Source organism: Odocoileus virginianus, chromosome 31 (genome assembly GCF_023699985.2).
Source record: "Odocoileus virginianus isolate 20LAN1187 ecotype Illinois chromosome 31, Ovbor_1.2, whole genome shotgun sequence".
Lineage (NCBI taxonomy): Eukaryota > Metazoa > Chordata > Mammalia > Artiodactyla > Cervidae > Odocoileus > Odocoileus virginianus.
In genome coordinates, this window is record NC_069704.1 from 40,719,102 (window position 1) to 40,731,149 (window position 12,048).

The window sequence follows — 12,048 nt, forward strand, 5'->3', positions numbered from 1 at the left end:
CAATGTTGTAAAGTAATTAGCCTCCAACTAATAAAAATAAATGGAAAAAAAAAAAAACAAAACTCATGTTCTAAACATAACAAAACTCGTGTTCTTCTCTTCAGCACGCCTTCACTGGGCCACCACTGCATCCTCAAATTGACAGTGCCTTTCCAGAGTCTGGTTATTGGAGGCATCTCTTAATTGTACTTTTTTCTCTCTCCAACTTTATATTTTGAAACATTGAAATTCTATCAAAAAGTGAAAGAATACTAAGATGAATATCCATTTGCTCTTCACCCATATTCACCACTGGACTTCCCAGAGGTGCTAGTGGTAAAGAACCTGCCCGCCAATGCAAGAGACACAAGAGACATGGGTTTGATCCCTGGGTCAGGAAGATCACTGGAAAAGGGAATGGCAACCTACTCCAGTATTCTTGCCTAGAGAATTCCATGGACAGAGGAGCCTGGCCGGCTACAGCCATTGGGTCACAAAGAATCCAACACAACTGAAGTGACCTAGCACTTACCACGGTAAACATTTTGCCACTTTTGCTTTCTCCTTTAACAAACATATTTCTTTTTCCTAAACCATTTGAAAACAAATTGCAGACATCATGACAATTCAACCTAAATGCTTCATCAGGCATCACCTCAGAATAGGAACATTATCCTTTATAACCACAATAGCCTATCACATACCCAAGACATTTAATATTGAATTACTATATCTAACATATACTCCATATTCAAATTTGCCAGGTGTCCTAAAAATGTCCTCTATGGCTTATCCATCTTCCCCGTCCAAGCTTGGCACTGTGCTTGGCTGCCATTTCTCTTTCATCTGCTCTCATCTAGAATACTCCTCTTGCCTTTTTAATTTTTCATCACTGTGACATTTTTGAAAAGTTCAGACCATTTGTCTTACAGAAAGTCCCATAAGTTGGATTTATCTGATTATTTACTATAACTAGATACAGGTTAAATATTTTCAACAAGGATTACAGGTGGCTCAGTGGTAAAGAATCCACCTCCAATGCAAGAGATGTGGGTTCAATCCCTGGGTCAGGTAGATTCCTGGAGAAGGAAATGGCAACCCACTCCCGTATTCCTGCCTGGGAAATCCCAGGGATAGAGGAGCTTGGTGGGCTACAGGCCAGGGGACACAAAGAATCAGACTCGACCTAGTGATTAAATAACAATTATCTCCTACTGCTTATTTCATCCAGAATTTCACTTGGCTGACACTGTCTGGACATTGCACCAAAACATCATGATTTGTTAGCATTCAATAAATCTAGCAACAATCATCAAAGATACACATTTCCTTGGCCAAACAGTACAGCATATTTTTCTATCAACCAAGCTAGAGAGCCTAGTTACCAAGTTATACCCTCTTCTAATAACAAAGACTCAAGAAACTAAAAGATTTCATGATAAAAATCTAGTTTGCCAACAAAATAAAACTGAATATAAGGAACCAAAGTTCTCTCTGCATACATCTGAATAATTAGGTAGATTATAAAGATAATGAAATCAGATATGACTTAGGTTAGGATGAAATTTTTAGACCTCAGCTTTGTATCTTTGAATGAAGCTAAAATTTAACATAAAAATGTTAAAATAGAACGCTATATTCTATTAATGACTGCACCAAAGGATGATGATGAAAAAACACCTCTTTATTTCCATTAGTCCTTTAACAATTAAATAGCAGCAAAGCCCCAAAATGACTACAAATGTAACAGAATTAGTTGAATAATTCTGTCTCTCATAGATATGTCTAAAAACTAGCTTTTCCCCAAAATGTTACTTTAATGGAAAGATACTCTGCTATCAAATACTGCTTAGGAAAAAGTTTTTAATCAACTCTCTAATTCACTTTAAGTAATGAGTCCTTCTGGCACTAATGGCAAAGAACCCGCTTGCCAGTGCAAGAGATTTAAGAGACCCCTGAGTTAGAGAGACCCTCTGGAGGAGCGCCTGGTAACCCACCCCAGTATCACTCATCGCCTAGAGAATCCCACCGGCAGGAGAGCCTTGCGGACTACGTTCCACAGGATCGCAAAGAGTCAGACATGACTGAAGCGGCTTAACATGCACACAAGTCCTTAGCATTTGTCTCTCCAATGATCCAATAGCTTTTTTTTACTTTACAGTAAAATGTGATGTTACTTTATAGAAGAAAAAATTATCAAATGTCTGATATAAATAAGGCTTTCATCACAACCATTATCATACAGGTAAAAAGAACACCTTATTCCTGCTCAAAAAAAAAAAGAAAAGAAAAGAAATTAAGTGTTTAAATTAAGAGATCCTTTCTGAATTTTGGGACTTTCGCCTAGAGGTGTGAATTCCAAACAATCTTGGATGTCCAAGTGTTCAGATAGTTTGGCAGCTTGATAATTACAATGGTAAACTAAGCATAACTGAAATGCTTTTGACAAATTCAACAGATGTGTGCTGTAAGACTTGCGCGTAATGAATATTCATCCTTGAAGACATTTCTTCTAGGTTGGCACTGTATCAAATGACTGAAAATATAAAGGATCAAAATACGAATGTGAGCACTTTCAAATCATTTTCATGCTGACTGAAACCATTATGAAAGGACTTAGGTAAAATTACCATATTTACATTAAAAGAATATGAATTATTTGCACAATCAAAGGTTTAACATGACATATATTAAATTCAAAGCATACCAGTAGATGGAAATACAGCTGATCCTTGAATAAGGAGGGGCTGAAGGGTGCCAATACTTTGGCCGCCTCATGCGAAGAGTTGACTCATTGGAAAGACCCTGATGCTGGGAGGGATTGGGGGCAGGAGAAGGGGACGACAGAGGACGAGATGGCTGGATGGCATCACCGACTCAATGGGCATGAGTTTGGGTAAACTCCGGGAGTTGGTGATGGACAGGGAGGCCTGGCGTGCTGCAATTCATGGGGTCGCAAAGAGTCGGACACGACTGAGCAACTGAACTGAAGTGAAGGGTGCCAAGACTGCAGACACTAGAAAGTCCACTACATCTTACAGCTGGCCCTCTGTATACACACAGGGGGTTCTCCATACCCAAGTTCCTCCCTATCCACAGCTCTGCATCCTCGGATTCAACCATCTCCAGCTCATGTAGCACCACAGTATTTACTATTGAGAAGATCCACGTGTAACAGGGCCTACCATTCAAACCTGTGCTGCTCAAGGCTCAACTGTATGAAAAGTATTAATGAAAGAAGAGTAATGAAAAGTATTAACAGCAGTTGCTTCTGTAAGGAACTAATATGAAGCCTTTGTTTTCTTCCCTTTTGCCTTTCAAAATTACAGGGTTAAGCGTACATTTATAAGAAAAAATAATTTTAACCCTTCGTAAATTCATTCTCATGATATGAAAATGGGAGAGGGAACGAACAGAAAATAAAAGAGGTATAAGTACCAGAGACAGAAATGGGGTTCAGGGTATACTTGTGGAAACAGCCATTTCTGGTCACACTACTCTTCTTAAAAAATTTTAAGAAAGCCGTGCGTGCGTGCCAAGTCGCTTCAGTTGTGTACAACTCTCTGCGACCCTTTGGACTATAGACCCCATCCTCTCTTCATGGGAATCTCCAGGCAAGAATAATGGAGTGGGTTGTCATTCCCTTCTCTAGGGGATCTTTCCAACCCAAGGATCGAACCTGTGTCTCATATATCTCCCGCATTGGCAGGCAGGCTCTTTACCACTAGAGTTACCTGGGAAGTCCAAGAAAGCCATAGCCACATCTAGTCCCAGTGCCAGAATATTAAAAAACAGTAGTCTTCAATGCATGCTACAAATGACAGTACATTCTCTGACTACACAATATACTTGAATTTCAAAAGAATGGGAGAATTGTACGAAAAAAGAAACCAGACTTCTGTTAAAATCCATTCGGCTACCAAGTAACAGACTAAAACAATGCATTCTCCCTATCTGTCACATAATGCCCAGTGAAATTCCCTTGTTGTTGCTGAAAAGATTCAGTCCAGAGGAATAGAAACTTTTTATAAAAATCAATGTCAAAGGAAAAAAAATCCCTCCAACAGGAAAAGAAACTTGGAAACCAGAAAAAGAAAAAAAATCAAGCTGAAAGATTTTCACAATTCAATTATTTGAGTTTCTGTTCCAGACACAAGTAGTGATGCTAGTGCATATGGGCTGTTCTAGAAGCTCACACATATATTAATTTTTAAAACAAAGAGGAAACAAATGAGCACCTATTGGGAATACACTGCAGATGGCTCTCCATAAACATTTAATGAGTGAGTGAAATCATAAGAATTTTTATATTTTTTATGAATCAGTTCTAATGAGATGGATGAAACTGGAGCCCATTATACAGAGTGAAGTAAGTCAGAAAGATAAAGACCATTACAGTATACTAACACATATATAGGGAATTTAGAAAGATGGTAACGATAACCCTATATGCAAAACAGAAAAAGAGACACAGATGTACAGAACAGACTTTTGGACTCTGTGGGAGAAGGCAAGGGTGGGATGTTTCAAGAGAGCAGCATCGAAACATGTACATTATCTATTGTGAAACAGATCACCAGCCCAGGTTGGATGCATGAGACAAGTGCTCGGGCCTGGTGCAATGGGAAGACCCAGAGGGATCAGGTGGAGAGGGAGGTGGGAGGGGGGATCGGGATGGGGAATACATGTAAATCCATGGCTGATTCATGTCAATGTATGACAAAAACCACTACAATATTGTAAAGTAATTAGCCTCCAACTAATAAAAATAAATGAAAAAAAAAAAGAATTTTTATATTTTTTAAACACAAAAGGAACACCTTCAACTGGGAGAGAAGAAACCAGCTGCCAGGGAATACAAGACAGGTTTCTATGCTGTTATCCATGGGATTCCACCCAGATGTCCATTATACTATAGAAGAGGTATTTTCCTCAGAACAGCTCTTAACTTGTAATTTCATATGCTTTCTGATGCTGATATTTTTCAAATGGTTCATAATACTACATGGTCTTAAGCTTTTCACATCCATTATGTCATTTGCATGGCTGAGATGCTTGAGGAAGAAAGTATTATTAACTCTATTTTGCAGATGAGATTATTGAAGCAAAAAAAAAGGGGGGGGGGTTAACTAAAAAGGCAAGGTTAGAAAAAAAACAGGCAAGGTCACAAGTAAGCTTGAGAAACAGAAGTAAAACCACCCTCTAGTCCCTCATTTTAGGCAAGTTGCTGTTTAAAAGACACTTAAAATACAAATCACTCCCACCCACCCACTCTTTTCCACGATTTGCTCAAGCAAAACAATTAAGTAGACTTTAAAGTGAACAGGAAATGACAGAACCAAAAATAACTGGGGTGTGGTCTCACCTCTGAAAAAGATTTCCAGCTGTGAATAAATGCAAACAATTCTGGCCAGACAAGATAACATTAGATCAGGATTTAGAACCCAATACAACCAGGGGACCTTAGCTATAAATACAGTGACACCTTACTTTCTTAGAATAAACCTCAATATTTCAAACTCAGGAAAATGTAGATAAAAAGCAAGGTAAGTCACCAAGAAGCCACAGCTGCTGTGCTCAAGTTCTCATGCTCAAGTTTTTACATACTAGACAAATCCATACAATCTAAGAGCTTGAAATCATTCATGTTTCATTTCTTTAAGAGTAATCTGATAACACAGTCATTTATAATTTTACCAAAAAACAGATTTGAATCATACAGACTATGAGGGTGTTCACTTAACTATGAGCATGCCTAGCAATAAGTCAGCACCTGCATGTTAGCTGCATTTTATTTTACTTTACTTCTGTATTTAACGATTTGAAAAAGTCATTTTAAAATGACCTTTATCTCTTTTATATCATTTCCTTTATAGCTTATTGCACGTTATGGTAGAAATTACACGCTACAATGGCGATCAGAATTTGAGATTTGTAAAGGTCTGAGGACTACCACTAAGCTTTACTCAGATCCTATTTATTCTGACTTGACACACTATTCTGGTTTATCTGGTTTCCCTGCCTACTTCAGCTTATAAGTGGCAGATTAGAAGGGCATATTTTGACAGATAAAGAACAGTACTGAAGGAGATAAACTAAAAACAGACAAAAGCACTAAACTGGTATAGCAGTGAGGAGTCATTTTAGCACAGGAAGAAACTGCCAACACCCTTATATAGCAGAATGCACCGGCCATATTAACTGCATAGGACAGAAATTAATGTACATTATGATGACCTTGATTTATCAAAGATTGTTTAATAGATTCTAAATCTTAAGAGATGGTTATATACCCTTGATGAGTTATATACTATGAAAACTGACATTAAGATGGTCAAAATAATTTAGCAGTTAAAGGGCTATCAGTTATATGACCAATTCTCTTAAATTCCTAATGATACTAGACAAATGCTGAGGAGGTAAATCTCAAAATTCCCATTATATTTAATAAATATCATATAGTGTAGATAATTAACATTTATGATCAACACTTATGATGATGACTTTCTGGGTGGAAACTACATGATACATTAACATTATATACTGCAGACAATCAACATTTATGATGCTTAATGTTTCTGGGGGGGTGGCTAAGTTATAACTAAAACTCTTCCCCTTCATTGACCATTCAATCATTTTTCTTCACTAAGAGAAAAATGTTTTCTCATCCCCAATCTTGGTTTCTTTTCTCCATATAATTACCAAAATTAAAAAATTAAAGTATTTTAAGTTCTCCCCACTTACAACTAACCCCTTTATCTAGAGGTCACTTACACACCTGGATCTTGCTATATTCCCTTCTTACAAAATAGTGCTTTCAAACCCAGTATTAAAACTCAGAGAGCAGAGTTGTACTTAAGTCTTATGTCTGAACAAAAGAAGCACATAAATTAGTGGTTACGCTTAAACCACTAATTTTATTTTAAGGGCAGAAACAACTACAACATAAGAAACACTTTAGTCGATGTTGGACACCTGAATCAGAGAATATCATTCTCCACGTCTCTGTGGCCAAAAGGAAAATAAAACACCAACAACCATGTCAAAAGATCTGTAGATCCTTTTCAAATATCATAAAATTAATTTATTTGTATTCATTTCACTATATTGTTTCTTTTAGTAATGACAGTGACGTGATGATCTGGAGAAAGTGGTATTCATACTTTAAAAAGGTTGGGAAAGGGGCAAGAAAGATCTGACCTTTGAGAAGAGGAGCGGTAGAAAGATCTGACTTGGAAGAGCTTACTTAACACCCTGCCCGCATCACCCTAGATGGCTTCCCCCAGGTAAGAGACTAAAAAGATGGAGATCCAGGCTCTTCATGGGTTGATAGGATTAGAAACACCCATCATGCCTGGAAATCCGACACTGCTGGAGATAAATGAGCAATCCCCAGCTAGCTACTGGTCCAGGTGCTACAGAAAACGCCCGGCGCCCCCGCCGGGCAGCCCCGGTGGGGATCCCCGCCTCCCGTCTCCCACACCCTCTCCAGATCCTCCTCCTGGATGGGCGCCGCCCGGGACCCCGCCGCCCTCCCGACTCCCGTCCTCGGCTCCTTCCCTCCCTCCGGCCCCGAGCCTTCGCCCGGCCAAGGGCCGTTTCCCGCCGATCGACTGGAAGGCCTGGCCCGCTTGGCACCTTTGATGACGCGTTCGGTGGTGGAGAGGTGGAGGTTCCTCCCGGACATGATCCCCTCGGCCTCCTCCCGGTCCGGGGAGATCTCCAGACGTGCGCCTCCGCCTTCGCCTCCAGTGATCTCGACTCCCCGGGGCCGGTCAACCGGCCGTGCCCCGGCCCCACTTAATCAGGGCGGCCCAGGCACCAGAAGGAGGCGGCCGCAGCAGCCCGGCCTCAAATCCCACGGACACTGTGCGGGCCCACTGACCGCTCCCTCCCGAGGCGCCGAGTCGGGAGCGCAGGCGACAGCAGATCAGGGAGGCTACGCGGGCAGCCGCGGCTGCGCGCGGCCGGGCTCGTGCGCGCGCGCGCGCGCTCTCCGCCGACTCGGCGCCTCCCCAACTTCCCTGCGGCGCGCGCGGCGCCGCCGCGGTTACCGAGCCGAGGCCTTGAGCTCCGCAAGTGGCCCCGGCCGCTCGGCCGCCTGACCCCCAGCCCCCGGGCAGTAGACAACCCCGCCTTTACCCTTCGCGCGGAGGCCCCGGGCCCGCGCGGCCTCCCTCGGTACACGCGCGCTTCCTTCCTCTCCTCCAGCTTCCGAAAGTCTGTCTTCCCGGTCTCCTCTGCCTGCCCTCCCCTGCAGCTCTGACTGCTTCTCGGCTGCCTGCGCCTCCGGGCCTGGAGCACCTAACACCGGGCCCTGGGCCCCGCACCCAAAGGCCCAGCGGGACCGCGGCCATCTTGTGACCCGGCCCGAGCGACCCGGCGGCTGTCTGGCGGAGCCGCGCGCATCCTGTCCGCCTGGGATCACCTTGCAGGGCGCCCTCGGCCTCCCCGACCTTCCCCGCGGCGGGGCCTCCCTCCCTTTCCTCGGGGTCTCCCCTCCAACTCTGTCTCTAGGAGTCTTTTCTATCAGTTTGATCCAGCTCCTTCCCACAGCTTACCCTCCCCCCAGTCACCACACCCATTTAAACTCCTGGTTTTTTAAGTTGTCACATTTGTCGAGAGCACTTAGTATAGTGAGAACGATCGCGTGCATCCTAGTTCTAATCTCGTAGTGGGAGGTGGAGGGGGTGGTTTCCGAGTGGGTGGATATGAGCCCCCCACACACACACCCCGCCACGTCCCACAGCCTCCTGGCTTCCTTTCCACTTGTCAGAAAGGGGACCGCAGCCCCCTCAGCGAGTCCATGGGCCAGACCTCTTCTGTGCAGGGAACTGACCTGTAAGTTCTGCGCGCCACCTACACAGCTAGAAGCAACCCTTCCCCTTTGACACAGTGACACAGTACCTGCCTCCCCGCTCCTTCTTACCGTGGAAAACGATGGGCAAGTCTCCGTAGAGTCTTAATAATCTGGCTCATCTCTAGGTTAAAAACTGACCTTTTCTCTCCTTGAATTGCAAGCCTAGTATAGAAAGTGTTTTCTAGTATAGTGCCTGGCAAAGACAAAAGTCTTTTAGTCCTGATGGTGGAATGTTAATGGAGAAAGCAATGGCACCCCACTCCAGTACTCTTGCCTGGAAAATCCCATGGACAGAGGAGCCTGGTGGGCTGCAGTCCATGGGGTCACTAAGAGTTGGACATGACTGGGCATCTTCACTTTCACTTTTCACTTTCATGCATTGGAGAAGGAAATGGCAACCCACTCCAGTGTTCTTGCCTGGAGATTCCCAGGGATGGGGGAGCCTGTTGGGCTGCCGTCTATGGGGGTTGCACAGAGTCGAAGTGACTTAAATGCACGACTGAAGTGACTTAGCAGCAGCAGTGGAATGTTAAAACTGGGATCCGAGGAGGTATATGCAAATTACAGGGAAACCGATCTTAACAATCACTGTGGTGGCCAGTGAGTAGTCTTAAGTGGCTCGGTACATTTAAATAAAACAAATATTTATTTCCTCAGGTGTACTAGCCACATTTGGAGCATTCAGTAACTACATGTGGCTAGTGACTATCTAATTGGATGTGGTCGGATAAGACCGTCCCGCTGGAAAAGACCCTGATGCTGGAAAAGATTGAAGGCAAGATGAGAGGAGGGCACAGACGATGAGACAGATGGTTCCTTGGCATCGCTGACTCAATGGACATGAATCTGAGCAAACTCTGGAAGATAGTGAAGGACAGGGAGACCTGGCGTGCTGTAGTACTTGGGGTCTCAGAGTCAGACACGACTGAGCAACTGAACAAGAACAACGGACTAGGACACTTCCATCATCGCAGAAAGTTCTTTTGGACAGCTCCCAGCTAAAAGATTATAGAGGTTAACCCAAATCTCCTTTAACATAGATTTATGTAATGGGACCAACCTAGACAGCGTATTAAAAAGCAGAGACATTACTTTGCCAACAAAGGTCCATCTGGTCAAAGGGAGAAGGGGACGACAGAGGATGAGGTGCCTCGATGGCATCACCGACTCAGTGGACGTGAGCTTCAGTAAACCCTGGAAGTTGGTGATGGATGGGGAAGCCTGGCCTACGGGGTGGCAAAGAGTGGGTCATGAGTGAGCAGCTGAACTGAACTGACGGATGTAATGGGAGGTGGTCTGGGCATATGCCCTAGAGTCAGAGTGAGTTACGCTTTGCAGGTGTTTTAATTGGAGGTGAATCGCTTTACACTGTGGTGCTAGTTTCTGCGGTACAAGGGAGTGAGCCGGCGGTGTGCATACAGGCGTCCCTTCCCGCTGGCGCCTCCCTCCCATCCTGCTCCCCTGTCCCACCCCCCAGGCCATGGTGTGTGAGCGCAAGCGGAGCTCCCTGCTCCCCCCACTAGCCGTCTGCCTCACACACGGCAGTCGTGATCTCTCAGTTCAGCCACCCTCCTCGTCCCACCTGCGTCCACATGTCCCTTCTGCGCAGCTGTCTCAATTCCTGCCTGTGCCTTGCAGTTTTGACCTGAAGGCAACTCACGGCAATTCTAGCAAGGCAGGAGCACTTCAGGAAGCAGACGGATTTCGGTTCTGTGTTCTTGGGTCTTGATTTCAGGCTTTCACCAGAGAGAATTGTTCAGAGATTCTGAGGAAGTTCTTCAACTATGAAGTAACCAGAGCTCCACGCCTCTATCAAACAGAGCAACTTTCTAGTGGTCAAAAATAAATTGGTTCCTGCAGCATAGTAGAGGCTAAAATTCATCTAGAAGAATGTACACAAGATGACTAAAAAAATTTAAGAAAACACTAGAAACCAATGTGAAGAGATGGGTTATTCAATAATAGTAGTGGGAAAGTAACCAGCTATCTGGGTCTCAGATATATCTTTGCTCATTTTTGTTTGTTTGGTTGATTTGTTTTCCTTGGTTTTTGGTCACACTGGGAGGCATGCAGGATCTTAGTTCCCTGACCAGGGATCAAACACATGCCTCCTGCAGTGCAGGTGCAGAGTCTTACCACTGGACTGAGCTACGGAAGTCCTTGGATCTCAAAGTGGAGCCACATTTTAACACCAAACTTCATAAGTAATAAATATGAGAATTAAATCAAGGTGTTATTTTTTTACATAGAAAATTGGAAAATATTTTTATTTTCATAGTTTAAGGAAGTCACTACATTTTATTTCTTGATGTTATAGATTTAACAACATATCGGTAGCAACATGTAACTTCTCACTTGGATTAGACATCAAGAGACCAGTTTATGTATATAAACACTGAAAACGAATACATTCAGCTATTAAGGAACTTAAAAAAAATACAAACTTGTTAACAACTTTCCAGAAAGCACAAAAGACAGTATTAATAAAGAGTGGTCTTTTGCATCATTTTCAAAAATTCTCCCTTGTTTATTTCTCCATCCCCATCATGATCAGCCTCATCAGCATTTCCTGAAGCTCATCATCTGTTAAATCTTCCCCTAGTTCCTCAGCAACCCTCTCGATATTGTTCAGTGATACACTTCCTGTATCATCATCATCAAATAATTTGAAAGCCTTCAGTATTCTTTTTCATCCTTTTCACTCATTTTTACACTCATCATGGCAAAAAATTCTTCAAAACTAATGGTGCCAATTCCTTCTTTGTCAGTTTCAGCTATCATCTTTTTAATTTCTTCTTTCTTTGGCTCAAATCCTAAGGCCCGCATTGCAATTATGTCTCCAACTGGCCAGGACCTCCCAGCATTACCCACCAGCCGAGCTGCCCAACAGTAGCGCACCACCCGTCAGAAAATTGGAAAATATTTTTAAAAGGTGATACTGTTGGTAGTACATCATGAGAAACGCTGGGCTGGAGGAAGCACAAGCTGGAATCAAGCTTGCTGGGAGAAATATCAATAACCTCAGATACACAGATGACACCACCCTTATGGCAAAAAGTGAAGAAGAACTAAACAGCCTCTTCATGAAAGTGAAAGAGGAGAGTGAAAAAGTTGGCTTAAAGCTCAACATTCAGGAAACAAAGATCATGGCATCACTTCATGGCAAACAGATGGGGAAACAGTGGAAAGAGTGGCTGACTTTATTTTTC

General features: G+C 43.3%; 1 protein-coding gene and 1 long non-coding RNA gene across 5 annotated transcripts in view; one reads left to right on the forward strand and one right to left on the reverse strand.

The window, feature by feature from the left end:
* Nucleotides 1–7,950, reverse strand: part of PPP3CC (protein phosphatase 3 catalytic subunit gamma) — an 83,022-nt gene extending 75,072 nt beyond the window's left edge. For 2 of the 4 annotated variants that reach the window (XM_070459686.1, XM_070459684.1), the window contains exon 1: nucleotides 7,618–7,950. In XM_070459686.1, the coding sequence (XP_070315787.1) occupies nucleotides 7,618–7,666 (49 nt within the window). In that variant the 5' untranslated portion in view covers nucleotides 7,667–7,950. The remainder of the gene's footprint in view (nucleotides 1–7,617) is intronic. The other 2 variants (XM_070459687.1, XM_070459685.1) reach the window with 1 other exon arrangement.
* Nucleotides 7,951–8,387: 437 nt separating this feature from the next.
* Nucleotides 8,388–11,355, forward strand: LOC139032474 (uncharacterized). The gene is made up of 2 exons (XR_011485029.1): nucleotides 8,388–8,820; nucleotides 9,497–11,355. It is a non-coding gene; the product is annotated as an uncharacterized lncRNA (long non-coding RNA).
* Nucleotides 11,356–12,048: the final 693 nt, after the last annotated feature.